Source organism: Punica granatum, chromosome 4 (assembly GCF_007655135.1).
Source record: "Punica granatum isolate Tunisia-2019 chromosome 4, ASM765513v2, whole genome shotgun sequence".
NCBI classification, from domain to species: Eukaryota; Viridiplantae; Streptophyta; class Magnoliopsida; order Myrtales; family Lythraceae; genus Punica; species Punica granatum.
The window spans coordinates 32,470,436-32,491,534 of NC_045130.1; the positions used below are offsets into that span (position 1 = coordinate 32,470,436).

At 39.0% G+C, this 21,099-nt stretch overlaps 4 protein-coding genes across 6 annotated transcripts; 3 read left to right on the forward strand and 1 right to left on the reverse strand.

Annotated features, from left to right (window-relative positions):
• The first annotated feature begins 979 nt into the window (after nt 1-979).
• LOC116205206 (pterin-4-alpha-carbinolamine dehydratase 2, mitochondrial) lies at nt 980-3,546 on the forward strand. 2 transcript variants are annotated; one of them, XM_031537719.1, is made up of 7 exons: nt 980-1,135; nt 1,219-1,265; nt 1,667-1,764; nt 2,070-2,155; nt 2,266-2,389; nt 2,484-2,552; nt 3,220-3,546. In XM_031537719.1, the coding sequence occupies exons 1-7, from the start codon at nt 1,085-1,087 to the stop codon at nt 3,321-3,323; spliced, it is 579 nt and encodes a 192-aa protein (XP_031393579.1). In that variant the 5' UTR covers nt 980-1,084; the 3' UTR covers nt 3,324-3,546. The 2 variants fall into 2 exon arrangements, with proteins under 2 accessions (XP_031393579.1, XP_031393580.1); XM_031537720.1 differs by lacking the exon at nt 980-1,135 and having other exon boundaries at nt 1,213-1,265; nt 1,681-1,764.
• Nucleotides 3,547-3,595: 49 nt separating this feature from the next.
• On the reverse strand, nt 3,596-6,419 carry LOC116205205. Its single transcript, XM_031537718.1, is given in 3 exon segments — nt 3,596-3,940; nt 5,082-6,034; nt 6,037-6,419. Coding segments are annotated over 2 exon segments (1,140 nt in total). The 5' UTR covers nt 6,281-6,419; the 3' UTR covers nt 3,596-3,940; nt 5,082-5,138.
• A 2,748-nt stretch (nt 6,420-9,167) lies between these two features.
• On the forward strand, nt 9,168-12,216 carry LOC116204751 (DNA-binding protein DDB_G0278111). Its single transcript, XM_031537011.1, has 7 exons — nt 9,168-9,326; nt 10,582-10,647; nt 10,737-10,786; nt 10,907-10,971; nt 11,517-11,608; nt 11,699-11,770; nt 11,862-12,216. Exons 1-7 carry the CDS (start codon nt 9,324-9,326, stop codon nt 11,898-11,900), a joined length of 387 nt encoding a protein of 128 aa, XP_031392871.1. The 5' UTR covers nt 9,168-9,323; the 3' UTR covers nt 11,901-12,216.
• Nucleotides 12,217-12,946: 730 nt separating this feature from the next.
• LOC116204750 (two-pore potassium channel 3-like) lies at nt 12,947-16,116 on the forward strand. 2 transcript variants are annotated; one of them, XR_004156402.1, is made up of 3 exons: nt 12,948-14,660; nt 15,118-15,317; nt 15,622-16,116. XR_004156402.1 is itself a non-coding variant. In XM_031537010.1 (2 exons), the coding sequence occupies exons 1-2, from the start codon at nt 13,522-13,524 to the stop codon at nt 15,263-15,265; spliced, it is 1,287 nt and encodes a 428-aa protein (XP_031392870.1). In that variant the 5' UTR covers nt 12,947-13,521; the 3' UTR covers nt 15,266-16,116. The 2 variants fall into 2 exon arrangements, 1 of the variants encoding a protein (XP_031392870.1); XM_031537010.1 differs by having other exon boundaries at nt 12,947-14,660; nt 15,118-16,116.
• Nucleotides 16,117-21,099: the final 4,983 nt, after the last annotated feature.

Genomic DNA, 21,099 nt, shown 5'->3' on the forward strand with positions numbered 1-21,099 from the left:
AAAAGGTTATAACCAATAATCCTTCTCGATTGAAAACAGATTCCTACGTCTTTGAAATTTTTTCGCAAAACAAAGCTCGAAATTTTTTCGCAAAACAAATGCTGGGAGGTAGGAAAATGGAGTCTTGTAATTTGATCTCACCGCAAACGAAGAGGGTCTATTGTTTGTCCTTTGTTTCCTTTTTTTGGGGCATTTTCCATTTATTTATTTATGTTTTTTTGTTGTTTGTTTTGTTAATGGAAATCGCTTTTGGTCCTCAACCTTGCACTGTTTTTATTTAATGTTACTTATTTTGTTCACTTCGGTACCAACTTTTCCATCCAAAAAACTTTCAGAAATTATCTTAATTGCCAAAAAAAATACACCAAAAAAGACGAGCAACATATCAGAGAAGAAAAGAGAGGGGAAGGGGCGGTAAGGGCATCAAGGACAGCTACTACTACTACGACAAGGTCACCGATGCCATATGAGCCTTGGATGACCTCAGAGGAGGAGGGGGTGGCCGCCGATAAGACCCCCTCCCTCGAGAATAGAGAAGTCTCAATTTCGGCGCGGTTATCTTGATTTTAGGGAGAGGAGGTTGACCAATGGCCACCACCATCCTAATAAAGTCGTGCGGGATTCACGTCTCATAAATCAATGAAACATATATAAAATTATCTCAATTCCTAAGGAATGCAGTTTTGCTAGCGGCTATCCCTCCACCTCCGAGATCGTGATGGCATTGACAATCTCTTCAGGGTAGTGGTAGTCATCGGCGAGGCTCCACCGTCCTATTCCTCCTCCTCCGTTTTTTTTTTGAAATTTGTTTTAACAAAATAATATTCTAGAAAATATTTTCGATGGAAAAAATAAAGTTTTTGATGGAGAAATGAACATAAGACTAAAAGAGAGCAAATTGTGTTACCTTAAGAATGAAATTGAATCCCAAACAAGGTTGTCTTGTTGAGGACCAAAAGTGAATTTATTTATTGTTATATTTATTCCATTTCCTTCTTGTTTTTCCAATATCTGCCAAGCGCCGAAACTTTCTGAAACCGCCTATGCCAGAGGTGTCTTCCACCTTCCATCACATCAGTCATCAATGGTTCGAATGCTTATGCTTTCCCGTCTTCTTCTCTCTACCCAACCTCAGGTATTCCTTCATTCTCTCTCTCTCTCTGGCATTGTTAGCTTGAGCTCAGGTTTTCATTTTGGCGGCGGCGATTGCCATTTCAGGCGCCACTGGTGTCAGTAGCTCAGAGACTGCTTCTACCTCATGGAGGGTAAGTTGCTCTTCCCCCAACTTCTCCTGATTTCGCTGAATACAATGGACTTCATTACGAGTTTGTTAGAAGACGCATCGATTGAGCCCTCAATATGTCGATTAAGCAGTTTCATGGCTATAATTTAGTCTCAGTGCTCTGTTCTTCAGTTGTCAGCCATTTAGATACGTTGGCTAGAATGCAGGGCTATCGGTTTACTTATCATGTACAGGACATCATAAATTAAAAGAAGGGGCTTTATTTATCGATGCGTTATATGATAGTATCGTTTTGTCACTCTTGAAGGCATAAGTTCGTGAATCCATACCGACTTCGATTGTTTATTCTTTCTGGCTGGTATCCTGTTCTCGGATTTCAGAATGACATTATTCTTAGGAATCAATGTTTGTGCTTATATACAGCTCGATTACTCCAGATACTGGGACAACCCAGGACCGCGTGGCATGCTCATCCTTTAGGAAGTTACTTTATGGATTTAGGACTTTTTGCACTAGCGAAGGTGCGTTTGGTCCGAAAAATTACGTCTTGTCTTCTAAGTAAAAGTGCTTTGGATACTCTGGTTGCTTTTAAATCATTTGGAATCTGTGATTGAATTGTTGTGACTGTTGACCTCAGTCTTTTGAATCTTATTGTTGGTGTATCTTTCATTTGGGGGGATAATGTAGCTAAACTGCTGCTCTTTCTTGGCATGAGCTTATTTTATTTGCTGCCATCTCCCTTGTTATATTATTGTGTAGAGTCGTAGATCATAAGCATGCATGTCCTTGTTTCTCTTGTTGAGAACATAATTGTTCTGTTGCATAGAATTGGCGACTAAGAAGTGCGTGCCTTGCAATGCAAAGGATATGCGGCCCATGACTGAAGAAAGTGCAAATGCTTTGATTTCAAAGGTCGGCGATTCAATTTGTCTCGTGTTTTTTTAATAATCTGCCAAAAGAGGGGGAGAAAAGCAGTCGCGCATCTTTGACTATTGCTACTGATTGGTTGCTTCCTTCCATAGGTGGAAGGATGGAAATTGCTGAATGAAGGCGATATTCTGAAGCTCAGCAGGTCATGGAAAGTCAAGAGCTTTACCAAAGGACTCGAGTTGTTTCAGCTTGTGGCTAATGTTGCAGAAGCGGAAGGTTCTCGTTGTCTTTTTTTCCAGTTTTAAATGTTGCTGTATCTGTTCATCTGTATATGATAGTGCCATCTGATTGGTAGTGAATGTTGGTGCAGGTCATCATCCGGATCTTCATCTTGTGGGATGGAATAATGTAACAATTGAAATATGGACACATGCAGTTGGTAAGAACTTAATAAGGCATCCCTCTATAAAGTGCTTAAATGCTCTCATCTCTATGTCATTTGATTATTGCATATTGTATCCTGCAGGCATAAATGCTAAAATTAGTTTCCGACTGTTCCTTAAATTTTTGTGACTTCATCAGTGACTACTGACCTTGAAATTTCTCTAGTATTGATTATCCTGGCTCAGCCGAGCCTTCTGATTGCATAGGTGCTCTTGAGTAGTCTCTACTAAATGAACACCAGCCTATGGGCAAATTGCTTGCATGTACACGTAGCTTCTCTATAAAACTCCATCTAAGTTGAAAAGTTTAAGTGAATGTGTCTTTTGCTGTGAAAGTAATGTGTAAATGTCCCAAATCAAGCTAGGGGAATGATGGATCATGCATGTTTCTTCCATTGCAGATGGAATGCTTTTTTCTTGTTTTTGTACAAAGTTCATAATAGATACAGAGAGTGTTACCCTTTAAAAACTACACCTCCGACTACCCATTTACTAGGTAAAGCCTCCATGAGAGGAATGCTTTGATGTCTTAAAACGGTTAACCTCTGATCATTCGATCCATTTGGATGCGTCTTATTTATTTTGAAGTGTGAATCTTTTTGCTGTCTCGGCCTGGAGATTCTGCTGCTTCAGGCGTGTGCTGATTGCTCCATTTTAACGCAGGTGGGCTTACAGAAAATGACTTCGTACTCGCTGCCAAGATCAATGAACTACCCTTGGATGGTCTGCTGAGGCGGAAGGTTAAAGACTCGAGTTCGAGTAAGTAGAATCTATTGTTGGGTTATAAATAAAACATACTTTGTAATGAAGATTAACCTTTTGGCTTGGGATTTGTATATAGTCAGTAAAATTAAGTTCAAGGGTTGTGAATGTATGGGAATAGAATCGATGACCTGCTATCACAATCTGCTTCTTTTCGATCGAATGGAACAATTTTGTAGGTTTTGGTGTCAACAAGGCTTCAGTGAGTTGCACGATTGCTTTTTGATACCTCAGCCTTTCCGCATGGAATTGGAATCAAGCTTTTCTAAAGACCTGCTTTGATGCCCAAAAGATGCTTTTGAAATTGATTTGCTCGATAGATACATGGTAAAATAATTCACCTATCACATACTCACTGCTAAAGATTAGGCAAAGTAAATCTGACAAACAATTTTGGAACAAACAACAGTCATCAATCTCCTCGAGGCTTCGCCGACACTAGAGACATTCTTCGACTCTACTTGGACCTGCTTAGATTGATCGTATTGCCCTTTGGTAGCTTCACATATACTACGAGAATGACTTTGTTGTTCGGGATGGAGAATCATCTTCTACAGGTCTACAGTCTTCAATGTAAGTTCCCCGTCTCCAACGTAAAAAATTCACGGATCTCATGCAATATCTGCAAAACCAAAATGACGCACAAAGCAGCAGTCAGAATGGTGCGACCAAAGATTTACAGCTGATTCAACCAAGTATATATAATACAAACCAAGCCATTCACCTTAAAGCAAAAAGGATTGGGATAGCTTCAAGCCGACAAATGGCTAGGTAAAAATGTAAAATACAAAGTGAAGAGTGAAAAATGATTTCTTTGGACTGACACGAAGCGCATTGAACCACAACGTTTATCAAGCCAGTTATGAGGCACTCCTATATGATCACAATCAAGACAGCCATACCACAGTCGACCCTTCTGGTTTCTGAACATACTTTCTCAATTAAGCAATTGGATGTTTAGAACTAGAACTGAAGTGACGTAGCTAGCCATTTTGTGATAGTGAGCAAAGTACACTTTGGAAATATGTAATGACAGAACCAATCAAATACTATCAGAGCAGAGTTGTTCCAAGTTCCAACCTTTAGATATCTCTAGAGCAGAAAGAACGCAAAAACCGGGGATTCGACGAAACTAGAGTAATAACAGAATCATAATCCATACCGTAGAGGATCAATAAGTGCAAGAGAATCAATTGTTGTTTTAATGCAAATTATAACCATTATGGAAGATAGATGCAATTCAGAGTTCAACGGTGAAGCTGAAACTCATCCTCTTAGAGGCTCAAGGGCTTGTCTGCACTTCGGTTGCAGAAACCTATCTCAACTTTCTGTCTAGTGTTTTCCCTTCATTTGAAGAACATGAAAACGCAAAAATGCTGGAAATCGCTCCGAGAAGATGCATTTTTTCTGATGAAAATGCGGAAATAAGAAAATAGCATCTCTCTCGCAGCGAAAACCGAGAGCAGCAGAGTAATCCACAACCAGATGAATGCAAAATTCAGGCAAAAGTTAAAAAGAATTCAAGGAATGAAGATCGGTTCCTCAATTCTTCATTGCAAATAGACGAAAACGTTTCTGTTCAGTGCCCACAAAAGCACAATCACAGCTCATAGTTTCGGTCTATCACTTCCTACCCAAAACTACTAACCCATAGATAGAACAAATTAAACCAATTGCAGCTGCATTGCCGTCAAGAGCCACGGATTCTAAGGTTCAATGAACTTGAAAAATTTCGACAAGAACATTAAACTTAGTTCACTCACCTCAATGTCCTGTTCGATTTGGTCCTAGAATCATCGTTACCACCAACTGTCAACCCATCACTTGGACACGGGCTTCTGCAAGAGGGCAGTTAAGAAGACTTCCCCATTCTTGATCCCGCTCGAGTCCGTCTTGTTCGCCACGGCCCACTTCACCTTCTTGTACCCGAGCTTCCCGATCAGGGGCTTGTACTTCTTCTCGAGATCGGGACCCTTGCTGAAGAAATGGTCCAGCCACAGGTACCCGCCACCCCTCAGGACCCTGTCCACGTCGAAGAGGAGGAACTCGAGGACGGTGTCGGGGATCCACCGGTTCACAGCGCGGCTGCATCGGACCAGATCGGCGACCCCATCGAAGACGGGCAGCCGCTGCTGGAGAGGGGCGTGGAGGGGGATGAGGCCGCGGAGTGCGGCGGCCTCACTGTAGGGGGCGCCGAGGTTCATGGTGGTGGTGAGGACGGTGACGTTGTGGGACTTCATCGCGGCAGCGAAGGAGCCGGTGCCGCCGCCGATGTCGATGCCGAGCCTGAGGGGGGAGCCGGAGGATTTGGCGATCTGGAGGAGCTGGGGGACGGGGAGGTCGAGCTCGGAGGAGTAGGAGGAGAAGCGGAAGGAGTCGTGGCCGGAGGGGTCGAAGCCGAGGGCGGGGTTATAGTGGTTGAGGCAGGAGAAGCTCTTGCAGGAGTACTTGGACCAGATGACGTTGGAGTCGGGGAGGGAGGAAGGGAAGGGGTGGAGGGGGAGGGAAGAGGAGGGCTTGGGGGGAGTGCGGGAGAAGCAGCGGCGGCGGGGGAGGGGGTGGCAGCCGCGGAGGATGAGTGTCTCGGAGAGGTCGGGGTCGTAGGGGCAGAGGGAGAAGGGGGTGTAGTTCATGTACTGGTGGAGGAGGTCGGGGTGGTTGTGGCAGGAGGAGGCGATCGGGGAGAGCTGGGCGTGGAGGAGGAGATCCGGGGCGGGGCAGCGGCGGCGGCGGCGGCGGACGAGGAAGAGGAGTCGGAGGAGTGCTGGAGGCGGGTGAGGTGGTTGATGGTGGAGCGGATGGTGTGGAGCTGGTGGAGGAGGTGGTCGGGGACGGGCTGAGGGGTGGGGGCCTTGGGGGAATGGATGACGGTGGAGGAGAGGTGGTAGAGGGAGAGGATGTTGGTGGCCACCATTGCCATCAGCAGCAGCAGGTTCAGCCCCATTCCCATCGTCATCCCCATGTCTGCTTCTTCTTCTTCTTCCTTCTTCCTTCCGAGACAGAGATTGACTCAGCTAAGTGATTGAGGGAGACTGTGAGAGCGAGACAGTGAGAGAGGAAAAGAGGGGCGATAAGGAAAGATGTTAGTTAGGACTAAATATTTCCATAAGTATTACACATTTAAAGGTGACCAATCACAATATTTATAAGCGAAATTCTATAAGTTCATTGCGAGATCAATTTTTCACGTTTACACATTTTGATTGGGTGTTGAATATCTAAGTGAATGGATAATACTTTTCAATATTTGCTCATTAGTTAGGTGTTCAAATCTTTTTGTCGAACTAGGCTGGTTTAGGTGATTTAGCACATCTTTTAAGTTTTTTTTCTTTTTTTTTTAAGTAAGATTTTAGTACGAACGACCATGGATGAAAAAAAATACTATTGGAAAGACTTTTATTTCTAACATGTTGTTCCAATTCGAATCTGAATTAACTACATTGAACTTCTAGGCATCATATGAGGTGCATTAAAAGAAAATGTGACTTTCAATCTTGAGTTGAGCTGGACTTGATTTTCGACATATGTATATAGGTTTTTTGTGAACTTATCGGACTCCCAACTTGATCTTTTTTTTTTTTGGTTGGTTCGGACTCGATTTTAAGTTCTATGGAAAGCTCATATATATGCATATATTTGGAAATACTAGGGTTTTTGTCAAGATAGCTTTCAGATATGGTAAATCTGATTCAATGCCCATCTACGTTGAAGTTGTGCGAGTTTTAGATAGTGATTGCGATGGTTGTCCTTCTACAAATAAATGGTACTAATTGACGATAATTCAGTTTGGAACCTATATTTTCTTCAATATACATCCCGACATGTTCGGTATTGCAGGTAAATTGTCTATGCATCAGCGGCGACGGATTGATATAACATGTGTTAGAAAAGTTATAGATAACCGGAAATACAAAATTGGAATCTATATCTAGTTGCTATATCATGCCACCGCTCATTATAAGGACCATTTTACAGTGAACGAATCTTGTAAGAGGCATATTTACGAGATTTAAGTGTTGTGATATGAAAGAAAATATAAAACAGAATATAAATTTTTGCACTCAACTTAGAATTAGTTTGGAAGAGCGAAACAACGACGTGAAAATAGTCTAATTATCTTGGACTTTGATCATGCCGATCTCACGATATTTAGATCGATCATTCCTTGCTATGAATCCAGTTTTAAGTACTTCTGATGAGCCATTTTTCTGCGGCTAATAGGCTTCGGGGTTGTACAATTAGGTGGGACCCACCAAATAAAGACCACATTCACGACTACGTCGGTGCATGGCCAGGTAACTGTTGGCATCCAATGTGTGAAATTAATTTAAGACTTTGCTTCATGGATCTGTCGAGGAACGGTCCCTCGTCCCAATTAAACCATTATTTAACTTTTTTTATATTTATTATCAGAAATTCGATTACTTTATATCCTACTTTAAATAGGAACTATTACTTTCTTTTTTTTAATAGAATTATCATTATTTTATCTTTCTTTTATATATTTATTCACTTTGATTTTTTTTTTCTTTCCTGTTATAAGAAAGAGCCTTGACTTAGTAAAGGTAATAGAAAATTTAATAAAATATAGATAATTTTATCATGAAAATTAAAATAAAAATCTTTAGATTATTAGAAGAGAGCACGCGTGTCGCTAATTTACTTTATCTCATTTTTCATTAGTGCATTTTTGAACTTTGTTTTGGGGCTTTTGGATTGAGTAATATATATAAAATAGGAACGCACATCAATGAAAATCAACTGGTGGCACGTGAACGACGGGACCTACTCCCTGCCAAGATTATCATTATTTACTCACTGCTAAATACATAAATAAATAATTAATTATATTTGTTGCAAAAGATTTGTATCTTTACATAAAATTTATTCGCATGTGGTGGTAGAAGAATTTTTACGGCTCGTTTGATTTCGCAATTTAATTTTAAGATTTTAACTCTATTTACTACACAATAAAAGTCAATAGTATAATTATTACATTTTCATTTTTCTTCAATTTTTTTACCATTTAATTCAATTTTTAATAATAAATTATCTTAACTATTTATTACTTTTTTCACAATTTAACAATACAATCATTATTTTTTTCAACTATTCATTACTTTTTCTCATAATTCAACATCATAATCATTACAAACCAATTAAAATAAAAAATCAACTCAACTCTACTCTAATATCAAACACACTATTAGTGATTAAGAGACTTTGTGTTTTCATTGGAAAATGACTTCTTTGGGTGGAGAAAATAAAAGAGGGCTTTGCTTATTGCTTATTCACCGTTGTGTTCCGACAGTTTTGATCGATACAACTTCCTTTGCAACGACCTGCCACTAGGGAGCTAATAAAAGGAAAGACAAGGTATAATCGACAAATGAATACTAGTCGTGTATGCTAATTACCTACCCTAAAATATACCGATCAAATTACAATAGTCGAGATTGACTGTTGTTATCCAAAAAATATAGAATGACATATTTTACTATATCCTCTTAACTATTCAATAAGATATCAATACTGTATCCAATAAGGTTAATTTTTTAGATTAAATGGTTGTGATTGCCTCAAAATCTCTCAGACATGTGTTCTTATTTTATTAATTTCTAATGGCATTTTATTTATATTAATTTGAAGTATGACAAGAACTTATTAACCCCCAAAAAAAAAAGTATTAGAGGAAACTTTTTCGCCCTTCCATCATTGTACGTGGAAAATTGGGCCGAAAAGTTATTAAATACTGGGCCGCAGCCCACTGCCCACCAACCCCTTCATGGATCCGGGTCAGAAGGTCCCTATTATACCCGACTCGCATGAAACGGGTCAATGGCCTGCGCGCATCCTCTTTCTCAATTGAAATCGCGTTTAGCTAACGCGACCTCCGTCTGGCCTGAAGTCGAACGCCTTCTCTCTCTCTCATCTCTCCTCCGGTGGCCATTGTTTAGCTCCGTGAAGCTCCGAATCGGCTTCTGCTCGCTCTTCTCTTGATCGTCATGGTACGATCCTCCGTTTTTCTTCCGGTTTTTCTGATTATGTTCTCCCTTCTTCGTACCATTTCATGAACGCCGAAAGGGATTGTTGGAATTTCTGGTCCTGCGCATTTAGTTTTAGCTTTCCATTTCTGTCTAGGGTTATGGCTTCCATTGTCGTTATCTTCATCTGCTAGTGGGATTCGGATTATAGAGCTCATATGCCTGAAGCTGTTACTCGTCTATGGGAGGTTGATTGATTACTGTTCCTTCCCTTCCTTGGCGATTGAAAATTTGGTTTCCATGGTTTCTGCTGTGTTAGATGAGATGGAAACTTCTCGATGCATACTTTTCAATATGCCGAAAAACATGAGTAGTGAAGCTAGATTAGAGAGTAAAGTAGAGTTTTCAAATGTACTAGGCGATATGTTGATGTTGATTGTGAAGTCTTTGTTAGTCTCCTCCATGGAAAATTCAAGGAGTAGATCCCAAATCTAACTGAAGAAGGATTCGCCTAACCTTGTCCTAGAATTACACCGTTGATAGTGGAATGGGACTGAAAGTTGGCCGAATTGGGGATACATGATCAAAAGGAAAAATCCTATCAACAAAACTGTTGCACGATGACATAAATATTGCTGAGATTGACATGTTCCGCGGATGAAGATATGTTTTGAAAAAAAGACATGGTTCCATTAACTATTATCAATGAACTTGGAGATTTATGGCCGTGGAAAGACTTTCCTGAGAAAATCTTGGATAACTCATTTTTCTTCATCAATCGAGATTGATTGGGGAGTTGGTATTATTAGTTTCATTTGAGGGTGCAAGTACATTCATTCTAGAGACCAAAGAAGTCGTCTAACTATAGTTTCATGATTAATTTCTGTGAATTAATTTTGGCTACTTGACTGTGGAGAAATTGGAAAAATTTAAAAAAATTGTTAGTCTGCAAATCTTACAACAATGGTAGCTCACGAAAATTTTGTCAATGTGGATGGAAGTTTCTGTGAGAGCTGAAGAGCACAAAAAAATAAATAAATAAATAAATATATATATATATTTTAGTTATTATTGGCAATTTCATTACTAAAAAGAATCGGCTAGATGCTCAGCCGGATTCTACTTCTAATCCTCTTTCCATTACTCCATGGGACCAGATATTTTGTAGTTTTTTCAAAGAATATCATCTTAGAATCTATGCTGATCAGATGATAGAGATTATCTATTAAATGCACAACTGCAAACTTCCTCACCTCTACTAACTGTGCTTTTGCTTTAGGCTGATCCTGAATTAGAAGCAATTAGGCAGAGAAGGATGCAGGAGCTTATGGCTCAACATGGAGTGGTAAGTAATCTCTGTATTTCGAATTAACTGGAATTTGTACATTTTCTTGTTTTCGCTTCATCATTCATTGCTGATGATATAGTTAACAGGGAAATCAGCAAAACCCTGATCAGCAGAAAGTCCAGGAGGAAGCAAAAAGGTTGATGCTCGACTTGCTACAAACATTTTGTTTTTTAAATTCTCCTTCAGCTTCAAAAAATCATTATTGCATGATAGGAATATATTGATGAAACTTGTAATTTTTGAACAATTGTTGTAGAGAGGCAGATGAACGGCGGCAGATGATGCTTAGCCAGATTTTGTTACCTGAAGCACGGGAAAGACGTAAGTTTTATGTTCAGTTTTTTGTGTTTAATTGAATTTAGCAGCTCCGAATGTTCATTAGTGCATTTAGGAACCCTTTGGACCACTTTCATGATGAAATGAATCAAATGATCTCCAAACCCTCACCACTTAAGCTCCATTAATAGGTATAGTTAATATTTCAATGTCCTTGCAGTTTTGGACAGGTTCTTTCTTGTACTTTCTCTTTCATTCCTTCTGTGATTGTGAAATGAAGTAAGGTTATTTTGATTCACGGTGAAAGAATGTACTGACCTTTTTTTGGGTATTATAGATATCAATGCATTTTTTCGTAACCAAAACTAATTCTGAACCAGTATTTGGTGAGAACAAGATTTTCAATAATAGGAAAAAAGAGGAAACCATATCTCAAGCATCAGAGTCCATTTAGCTTCTCCTGTCCTGCGGTTAATATTACGGGTTCTTGAATGTCCACATCGGTTGGAAACAGTATGGTTTGTACTGTGATGTGTATATATCAAATGGATATTGTCAAATCTGTTTTAAACAGCCATGCACTGTTACAGTTGCTCGGATTGCTTTGGTGAAACCTGAGAAGGCTAGAAGTGTTGAAGATGTAATTCTGCGAGCTGCTCAAATGGGTCAGATAGTTGAGAAGGTACCTTTTTTATGTTATACACAACTTCCCCTGTTTGTTTATTGTCGAGTATGGTAACAGCTTGTTCTTATCCTTTTTGTGGTCTTTCAGGTTACTGAAGAGAGGCTCATCTCACTGCTGGAGCAGATCAACACTCAGACAACCAAACAGACCAAAGTCACTGTATGTTCCTGACCTATTATCTTTTGGGCTCTGCCTTGAGCAGAACTTTTATATGCTGACATGATTTTCTTCTTGTATATTCTGGTTCCAGATCCAGAGGCGTCGGAATGTTCTCGAGGACGATGATTAGCTAGCTCCCGATATTTTCTGTTCTGCAGTGAAAGAAGTACTTCCTCCTGGTTCTTTCTGCTGCTGAGTGGCACGCAGTTGGTTAGTATGTGAAGCTGTTTCCGTAACATAATCTGTGTATGCTAGTATGTCTTTGTGCTGATTGATATCCGATAGGCATATATATATGATACCTTCGGAGTGCTGCTATACTGCTTGACTGTATCAGAGGAGATCTTTTTACGGTTGGTACATGTTGGGGTTTGGAATTTGGAAATGATGACGAAGATGGATGAATGATTATTTAAGCAGTTCATTGAGAACATTATGCGGTAAAATTTGCAGTCAAGTTGAAATTTGTTCAGCAGAAGTTAGGCTCTGGCGCATAGCAGCGGGAAGTGAATCCATCGAATATAAGGTTATGAGAAGCCCCTTTACGAGGAATGGACCTAAAATTTCTTGATATTGAGATTTAAGTGATGTCAAACCGAATTCCTCTCACTTTTCATCCACACTTTCTGAAGCTCGGGAATATTTGACTTCCTACTATTTTTAATTGAACCGCTAATCACCGACTTAGCCCCGCTGATTAGGGATTGGTTTGGGAGTGGCGTAGATGATGAAAAATAACTGAATTAAAATTACTGAAAAATAGTCATTGATCTCATAATAAATTGAAGTGTTCAAGAAGATACTAAGAGATATGTTTGAGATAATAATGTAGAAGTGTTTATAAGACTTTCCATTACACTCCCAAACTAATCTCTGATTGAATCGAATCGAATCATGCTGTGTGATCATGGCGAGAAGGTAACTCGAATCGAATCAGGCTGTGCAATCGTGTAGGGGCGAGAAGGTAAATTGAATGTCCGGCCATTATTATGGGTTGGTTTAAGATATTCGATACATGTTTTTTTTTGTAAAATTTCAGGTTCGAGTCTTATAAATGAAAGAGAATTTATGTTTAAAGAGTTTTATCTTTTAGTGAGTGATATTGACTTAGTGAGTGATATTGATTATATGCTGAGCCTCTTTCTTGAGGGTATTGATTATAACCGATCATTACCACAGGCCACGCGTGTTTCCATCACCATGGTGCATAGGCTGAAGATAACGGGCCGACTGTTAGCCGAGCCGTTCGCAATACGTCTTCCCACTGTTAGCCCTGCAGTTCGGCTCACTATTTCGGAGGAAGTAAATATGCAAATATTCTGAAGGTGTAACGCTAGAAATGCCGAATTCGGCGTTGTCGAATAGAGACAAAAGGGCAGGTCTGTAATAATTCAAAAACAAGGGGCACTTTGTGAAACAGACACAGTCGGAGGAATATCCTTCGAAATGTGTCGGAGGAAATCTTTTTTCCCATACATAATACAAACAAAAACAGCCTCATCAAAAGGTCCGAAACACAGACCGACCGGCCTACGCACGCTGTGAACCTCCCCAATCAATCAATGCTGCCATGGAAATCGAGCAAAAATTGAAAACGTCCGCCGTTTCCGCCCCCAAATCACGACGATGACCCAATCCAGCGATCCCCACTAACAGCCAAAACCCCCGAATCGAATCGATCAGCTCAGCCATTTCCTCCTCCTCCTCCTTCTTCGTCACCTTCTCGAAGAAGAAGCTGAAACCGTTGGCATATGGAGAAGGAGCCGCTGCTGCCTCAATACTCGAGCCCCAAGAGGAGACCTTCCCTGTCCTCCCTCCCGGAGGACGACGAGATCTCAATCCCCGTCCCTCTCACCCCCGTGGAGCTTAAGGACCGCCTCATCTTCGGCCCTCCCCCCTCCTCCGATGATGCCGCCTCCCACATCCTCGACGCCATATCCAACTCCGCCCCCGCCCCCGCCTCCCCCTCCCTCTCCCCTCTCGACCCTTTCCCCGACCACCACCACCACCTCCTCCTCCGCCCCCCGTCCACCCCCCACTACCCCGCCAGACCCCTCTTCCACCGCAGCAAGACCGCCCCCGCTATGGCCGTCATCAACGACCTCGCCCTCTCCCGCCTCCCCGCCGACCCCAAGCCCCAGTCCGCCTCCCAGTCCATAATCCGCCACGCCGTTATCTTCCTAATCTTGTACCTCTCTCTCGGCGTCGTCAGCTATTGGTTCCAGCGGGAGAGCTTCTCCGCCTCGGAGACCCACCCCGTCGTCGACGCCCTCTACTTCTGCATCGTCACCATGTGCACCATCGGCTACGGCGACATCACCCCCAACAGCCCCACCACGAAGCTCTTCTCCATCATGTTCGTCCTCGTCGGGTTCGGGTTCATCGACATCCTCCTCAGCGGGATGGTCAGCTACGTCCTCGACCTGCAGGAGAACTACTTCCTCCGGGCCGTGAAGCAGAAGGGCGAGAACTACATGGACGCCAAGTCTGGGGCCGGGCCCGGGTCCTACTTCATCGACGTGAAGAAGGGCAGGATGAGGATACGGATGAAGGTCGGGCTGGCCCTCGGGGTCGTGGTGCTGTGCATTGGGATCGGCGCCGGGGTCATGCACTTCGTCGAGAGGCTGGGGTGGCTGGACTCCCTGTACCTGTCGGTTATGTCGGTCACGACAGTCGGGTACGGGGACCGGGCTTTCAGTACCTTCTCGGGGAGAATCTTCGCCTCAGTTTGGTTGCTGGTCTCGACCCTCGCGGTTGCTCGGGCCTTCCTGTACTTGGCCGAGGCGAGGGTCGATAAGAGGCAGAGGAGGATGACAAAGTGGGTCCTGGGGCACGACATGACCGTGGCCGATTTCCTTGCTGCCGATATCGATAACAACGGCTTCGTGAGGTATATGCTCTATTGCTTGTATCTAGTCCGCCACAATTTGGTCAGCAGTCGATAATACTCATTGCACGTATGAACGATAGTTTCATCCCAAGCAGAACTGACACGGTCTGAATATTACTGAAATAGCGAAATTACGACTCCTGACACTGTCAGTAGCGTTGTAGCCCCGAGATGTCTTTCTCCAGTGTGCTCTTACAAATATGGTACTTTAGAGAATAAAGTGTTCGGGCCCCATAAAAGCTTGGAGCTTTCCAATAAACTTTACAAAGCAATCCCTTTTCCATGAAGGCTGACAAACAGAATTTGTATGTGTTCTATGATGACCACGTACAGGACTTTTCCCCTTAAAAGCCAAAAGCTTTTCATTTCCGAGTTGTCACCCTCTCGCGGATTGTTCGATTTCCGAACTTTGAATGTTATAATGCTGGTTTATCGTCGGGGCTGTTAATGTGTGCAGTAAATCTGAGTATGTCATCTACAAGCTTAAAGAGATGGGGAAGGTGTCTGAGACGGACATCATACGGATCTGCAACACTTTTGATAGGCTCGACACCGGCAACTGCGGGAAGATTAGCCTCGCCGATCTCATGGAAAATCGTCACTGATGCTGACCACAATTTTGCTGACAGAGCTCCCATTATTCAACTGCAAAACGAGGCAAGAGAAATTTATTTTACTGTTTTTTCTTGCATATGAGTTAAGAGCGGAAGAATACGAAGCCGGGTCATGGCATACGGGAATATCATGACGAGCTGCTTTTGAAATAAGGCACTGACCTTTGAGCTGAGCTGTGCCGACTCATTCGATTGTACATGTTGGGATATCTTCTGCAGGAAGGATCGGCATCGGCTTTTCCTCAACTTCACATAAATCGGTCATAAGTAGGAAATAATTTTGGTGGAGAGTGTAGGTTAGATATCGATTTAAGTCTGTACAGTACTGTTTGATTCATTCTTTGCAGGAGCAAACATTGGAATAAAAGGATTTCGATGGTCCAACGGAAACCCGTACCTTTAGCTACTCTCGTCTGTGATCTCGTGTATGGGCTTCATGGAACCTTTGGATGGTGTCTGGCCATCTGCCTTTCAAATGATGATGGCTTTGGTAACTAGGCAGAGAGGAGCTCGATTGTTTACAACTCGAAAGCATTCGGGATCGGATTTACTGGTTTCTGAGGAAACCCAAGTGAAGTCACACCGTCCGGTTGATTTGGGGCGAGCAAGACAGATTCACAAACTGCAGGGACCATTTCGAGACAACTTAAACTATGAAAGTGGCCTTATTAGGTTGCCAACTAACTACGGGGAGTAAATGGAAATTGAACCCACACTGACCAATTATTTTATTTTATTATCAGTTGACCAATTTTTTTTTTATCAGATCCAACTAATTTTATAATTTTACTTAAGTTTATATGGCACTGGTCAGGTCTGATTTGACCACCCCCTTCAGTTCAGCTTGGTTCCGGCTCATGCGCGCCTTGCACATGAGTACCGCTCAAGGCCTCCTCGTGTTTTGGTCTCGTATGGATATTCGTCTCGGATTTCCATATAAAATGACTGAAGGTTTTTATAGATTTGACTTCAAGATCCTCCTGTCTCGATTTTCACCGGGTTTCATGTAAATTATCAATTTCGTCCATGATTTATGCAAGTTGCATCGATCGCGTCCATAAAAAAAAATTATATCAATTCGGTCTCTGGTCATATCAATTTAGTTCTTGTTCACATTAATTTCGTTTTTAGTCACATCAATTCAGTCATTTTTTGATCACATCATTTTGATTCTCGTCAACATTAATTCTTTATATGAAAAAAGTTCTTTTGAACTCCATCCTTTTTATTACTCTTGTCTCCAAATCGATTTTAAAGCATTCGTTTTCATTGCTTGGACTTCCGATTCTCGTGTTCTTCGTGGCTATAGAAAGCTTATACGTAGTACTTCTACTTATGATGAAGTTTCGAGCAAAAAAGTAAAGAAATTAGTTAGAAAAAAGAGGTTGAAATTCGATTTTCACTCAAAAGATAGAAATTTCGGATAGCGATATATAATATTCCCCTTTGATTTTTTTGTCTTCTTTATATTATTATAATAATATAATATAATATAATATAATATAATATATATTTAATTTATTTAGCTTTTTTAATGTATTCGGGTCTTACGCCATACTATTTAAAAGTTCAATGGGCTGTTACTAATTTAGTTCGAGCAGAGTAGACCTATTAAAGGGGTAACCCTCCTCAATCATGATTTTTTTCTATTCACAAAAGTCGAACCCGAAATCTTATTTATGGGAATACACTTTGAATCGCCTGCACCAAGCAACGTTAATAACACTTTTGTTTTGTTCTATGTAATTTTGAATCCTTAGTTGATGAATGGTTATACAATGGTGCCGGTGATCGTTATGAATTAAATGTTTAGGAAAAAGAAAGGAAAATCGTGAAAGGATCTCAAAATCTCTCTCTCACACACACATATATATTTGAAAATTAGTTAATCTTTTTCTTGCTAAATCTTAATATTAGAGGAGTGAAAGTGCATCTATATCATAATGCACATGAAAAAAAGAACGCGCGTCTTTCATAAAAAAAATCGATAACGTAGATTAATAAAAGACTGCGAAACACCAATAGGATTTTTTGTTTTTCTATTAATATATTATTTTAGTTATTTGCATTGTTTTGAATTTTTTTGTTTATTTTTTATGCATTTTGAAGGCTTTCAAGAAAAAGTCATGAAAGGATCACGGAGTAATTTTTTCTGTGAAATTAGTCCTCAATTTTAGTTTGTAAAATCTTATTATTAGAAGAGTAAAAGTGGATCTTTCGTAACAAAAATCAATTATATAAATTTATAAAAGATAGCAATAGAGTAAAAATGTATTTCACATGATTTTTGGGAGTCAATATGTTCGTTGAAAAAATCAGTTGAAGTGTTAGCAAAAAAATTTAAACATAAAAGTATATTTATTTATAAATAATTATATTTATTTAGGGTTCTAATGAATGTGTTGTTGATTTATGAAAAAAATATGGAAAAAATTAATGAATATTAATAAAAAGTAATGACTGTGTTGTTGAATAACTTGAATTGTGAAAAAAGTAATGAATAGTTGAAAGAATTTAATATTAAAAATTGAATTGAATGGTAGTTAAGATAAAAAAATGAAGAAAAAAGGAAAACTTGTAATTATGTTATTGAATTGAAGATAAGTGAAGTTAAAGTGGAGTAGAGTAATGAATATTACTCTAAAATTAAACATACCCTTAAAATTCTTAAGAAATTATGATATGATGTAATTGACACGAAAATTTTCTCCCTAGCATGGCGGAGGGTTCCGACCACAGTATAATTCAAATTCAAATCCCAAAATAACGAGTTTGTAGGTCATATTCCTAGCTAAAGTTGCGGATCAAGAATGCTATACTGCCTTCGTATAAAATCTTTTGAAGAAAAATTTGCAACTAAATCCGCTGGTAAACTATGAAATCCATATCTATATCTCCAACACATAGAAGGCCCGCGTGCGATATGCAGGCTTAAAGCATTGATGAATACATATACATATATATATATATATTTTTTTTTGTCACATTATTAAAATACATATACATATATATCAAAGTATGCCTTCATATAAAAGAAATCGTGAACAAAATAGTTCGATGTATAATTTCAGGTGCTTGAAAAACATTTCGTAGATTGCGGATCTTTCATAAGATTATATTTTCTTGAACAATTAAATATCTCAAATAATTTATCCGATAGCAGTATATGCATTTTGAGGTCTTGAAGAAAACTCAAATGCAATCTCAATTCGGCCGAATCAAGATTGGTTTCACCTCTCTAAGAACTGGAATTTCAGAAAATATATCAAAGTAATTTAGTTGATGAACCATAAATTTAATTTCTCACACTAGACCTTCGATTTCGGACGCCGAACCTCTGAATCCGCCTAAGGGTCGAATCCCATCATCGAGGTGTTGGAAATCGATTAGGGCCAGAACGCGTTTTTGGTTTGATTTTGTTTTCGAAGGAGTAATCAGGGCGGACGGTACGGGATTTGATTTTTTTTTTTTTGGTAAATTACACCCCCTTCCTTGTAGTATTGTTGAATCACAATTCATCACATTCTTAAAAGAAAATGACACTCTATCCCGTTCTTAATAAAAAATTGACCCTCCACCCCACCAACTAAGGTGATCTAATAGAAAAATATTTTTTTGTGTCTTCAATCTTTAATTGTTTTTATCAATTTCATCCTAATTCATTTGTATATGTTTAATATTGTCCTCAAGGTATCATGGTTGGTCTACGTTAGTCTTGCTATTTAAATTTCCACCAAAATTAATGACGAGTAAATTTTTTGAGAATAAAAATATTATTTTATAAATTAAAGAAAATTAAAAAAAAGAATTCTCGTAAATTTTCCAGCGGAAGTTGTCGATATCGATTAAGTCCTTCGTTTATCTTTTTTTTTTTGTTGGGGGGTGTGGTTTGTTCGTGATCACAGTCCACCCTTAACATTAATATCTCAAACTAGGACCTCTATAATAATATTGTTTTTAAATTTTTAGGAAATTTCCTATAAAATTTCCCTTGAAAAATTATTAATACATTTTATTTTTATTTTTGAGGGAATTCCCTCGATTTTTAAAATTTTTGAGGGATTTTCCTTGAAAAGTAACTTTTATTTTCTTTAAGTTTTTCGATAAAAGTCCATATATATGTTTAATATGGATTTTCCTCCACCCCATTAACCAAGGTGACCTAATAGAAAAATATTTTTTTGTGTCCTCAATCTTTAATTGTTTTATCAATTTCATCCTAATTCATTTGTATATGGTTAATATTGTCCTCAAGGTATCATGGTTGGTCTATGTTAGTCTTGCTATTTAAATTTCCACCAAAATTAATGACGAGTAAATTTTTTGAGAATAAAAATATTATTTTATAAATTAAAGAAAATTAGAAAAAGGAATTCTCGTAAATTTTCCAATGGAAGTTGTTGATAGCGATTAAGTCCTTCGTTTATCCTTTTTTTTTTTGTAGGGGGTGTGGTTTTTATTCATGATCGCTGTCCACCCTTAACATCAATATTTCAAACTGGATTTCTATAATAATATTATTTTTAAAATTTTTAGGAAATTTCCTGTAAAATTATTAATACAATTTTTTTTTCATTTTTTGAGGGAATTCCCTCGATTTTTAAAATTTTTGAGGGATTTTTCTTGAAAAATAACTTTTATTTCTTTAAGTTTTTTTTTATAAAAGTCCATCTATAGGAAATCCGTTGATAATTTTCAGCAGAAAATTTTATCAAAAATTTTCCTTGAAAGTAGCTAGTGTTTTTTTTTTCTATTTTCTTTTGTAGTATGAGGTTATTAGTCGTTAGAATGGTCACCCAAAACTTTGTTGTCGTGTTCGCGAGCGCTGATGCTGAACGCAAGTCTCTTCATATATAAGTATTTGAGCAAGCATTATGAATAATAAAATGATCTTTAAAATTAATAAATTTAAAAAAAGGAACAATAATAAAGAGGAGATATAGGGACTTTAAGGTCACCTTCTTGGCAATGTTATAGAGACCACTAGTTGGCAGTGATTTATGAAGGGTACGAGTGCGAAGGGATCAAGGTGCTGGCAGCCTATTCGAAATCACTGATGGCTTTAGTGAATATTATAGTCATCTATTTTGGATATGCTCCTTATAGTTATTGTCTTATTCGTTAATTTTATTTCGACAAATTTTTATTTACGGAAATATTATATGGTAGTAAGCTTCGTCTTTCGATATCAAGATGTCAAGTATAATAGTTTGGGATATTCATCTTGAGGAGTGACGCCTCGTCAACGACCATCATTAGTTCTCCAAACTTTTGAAAGCCTCAGTTATTGTTGATGTGTTGGTGTCTTTTTTTTTCGAAAAATATTTTATTCTTAAAAATATTACGCATTAATAGGTCTATCGAAATTTCCTCAAGCAAGAGAAACCATGTAATATTGATGATAAGAGTAAACAAAAAAAAGAAAAAGAATGAAAGCGAAAAGCGATTAAAATTTAGGAATCAAAAAAGATTTTTCTTATTAAGTCAACATGGTCAATAGTGTGGAGTGTCATTTTGTATCAAGAATGGGGTTGAGTGTCATTTTATAAAAACTTATGGGAGGAGTGTCTAGTTTACCTAAATTTTTTCCTTTAAAATATGTTTTTCTTTGAGTCAAACCAAATTTACCATGGTCAAATTTCTTGATTTCCCATGGTTAATGTAACGGAAAGTAACGGAAGCTTGCCAACAAAAATCAATTGAGAATAAGTTTCAGATTTTAACGAGAACAGGGTTCGGTGTTATTCAAGCAAACATCAAGGGTAAGGAGTGTAATTTGCCCAAAAGAATTTAAAGAAAAGTTATAAATTTTCGAAAATTCATGA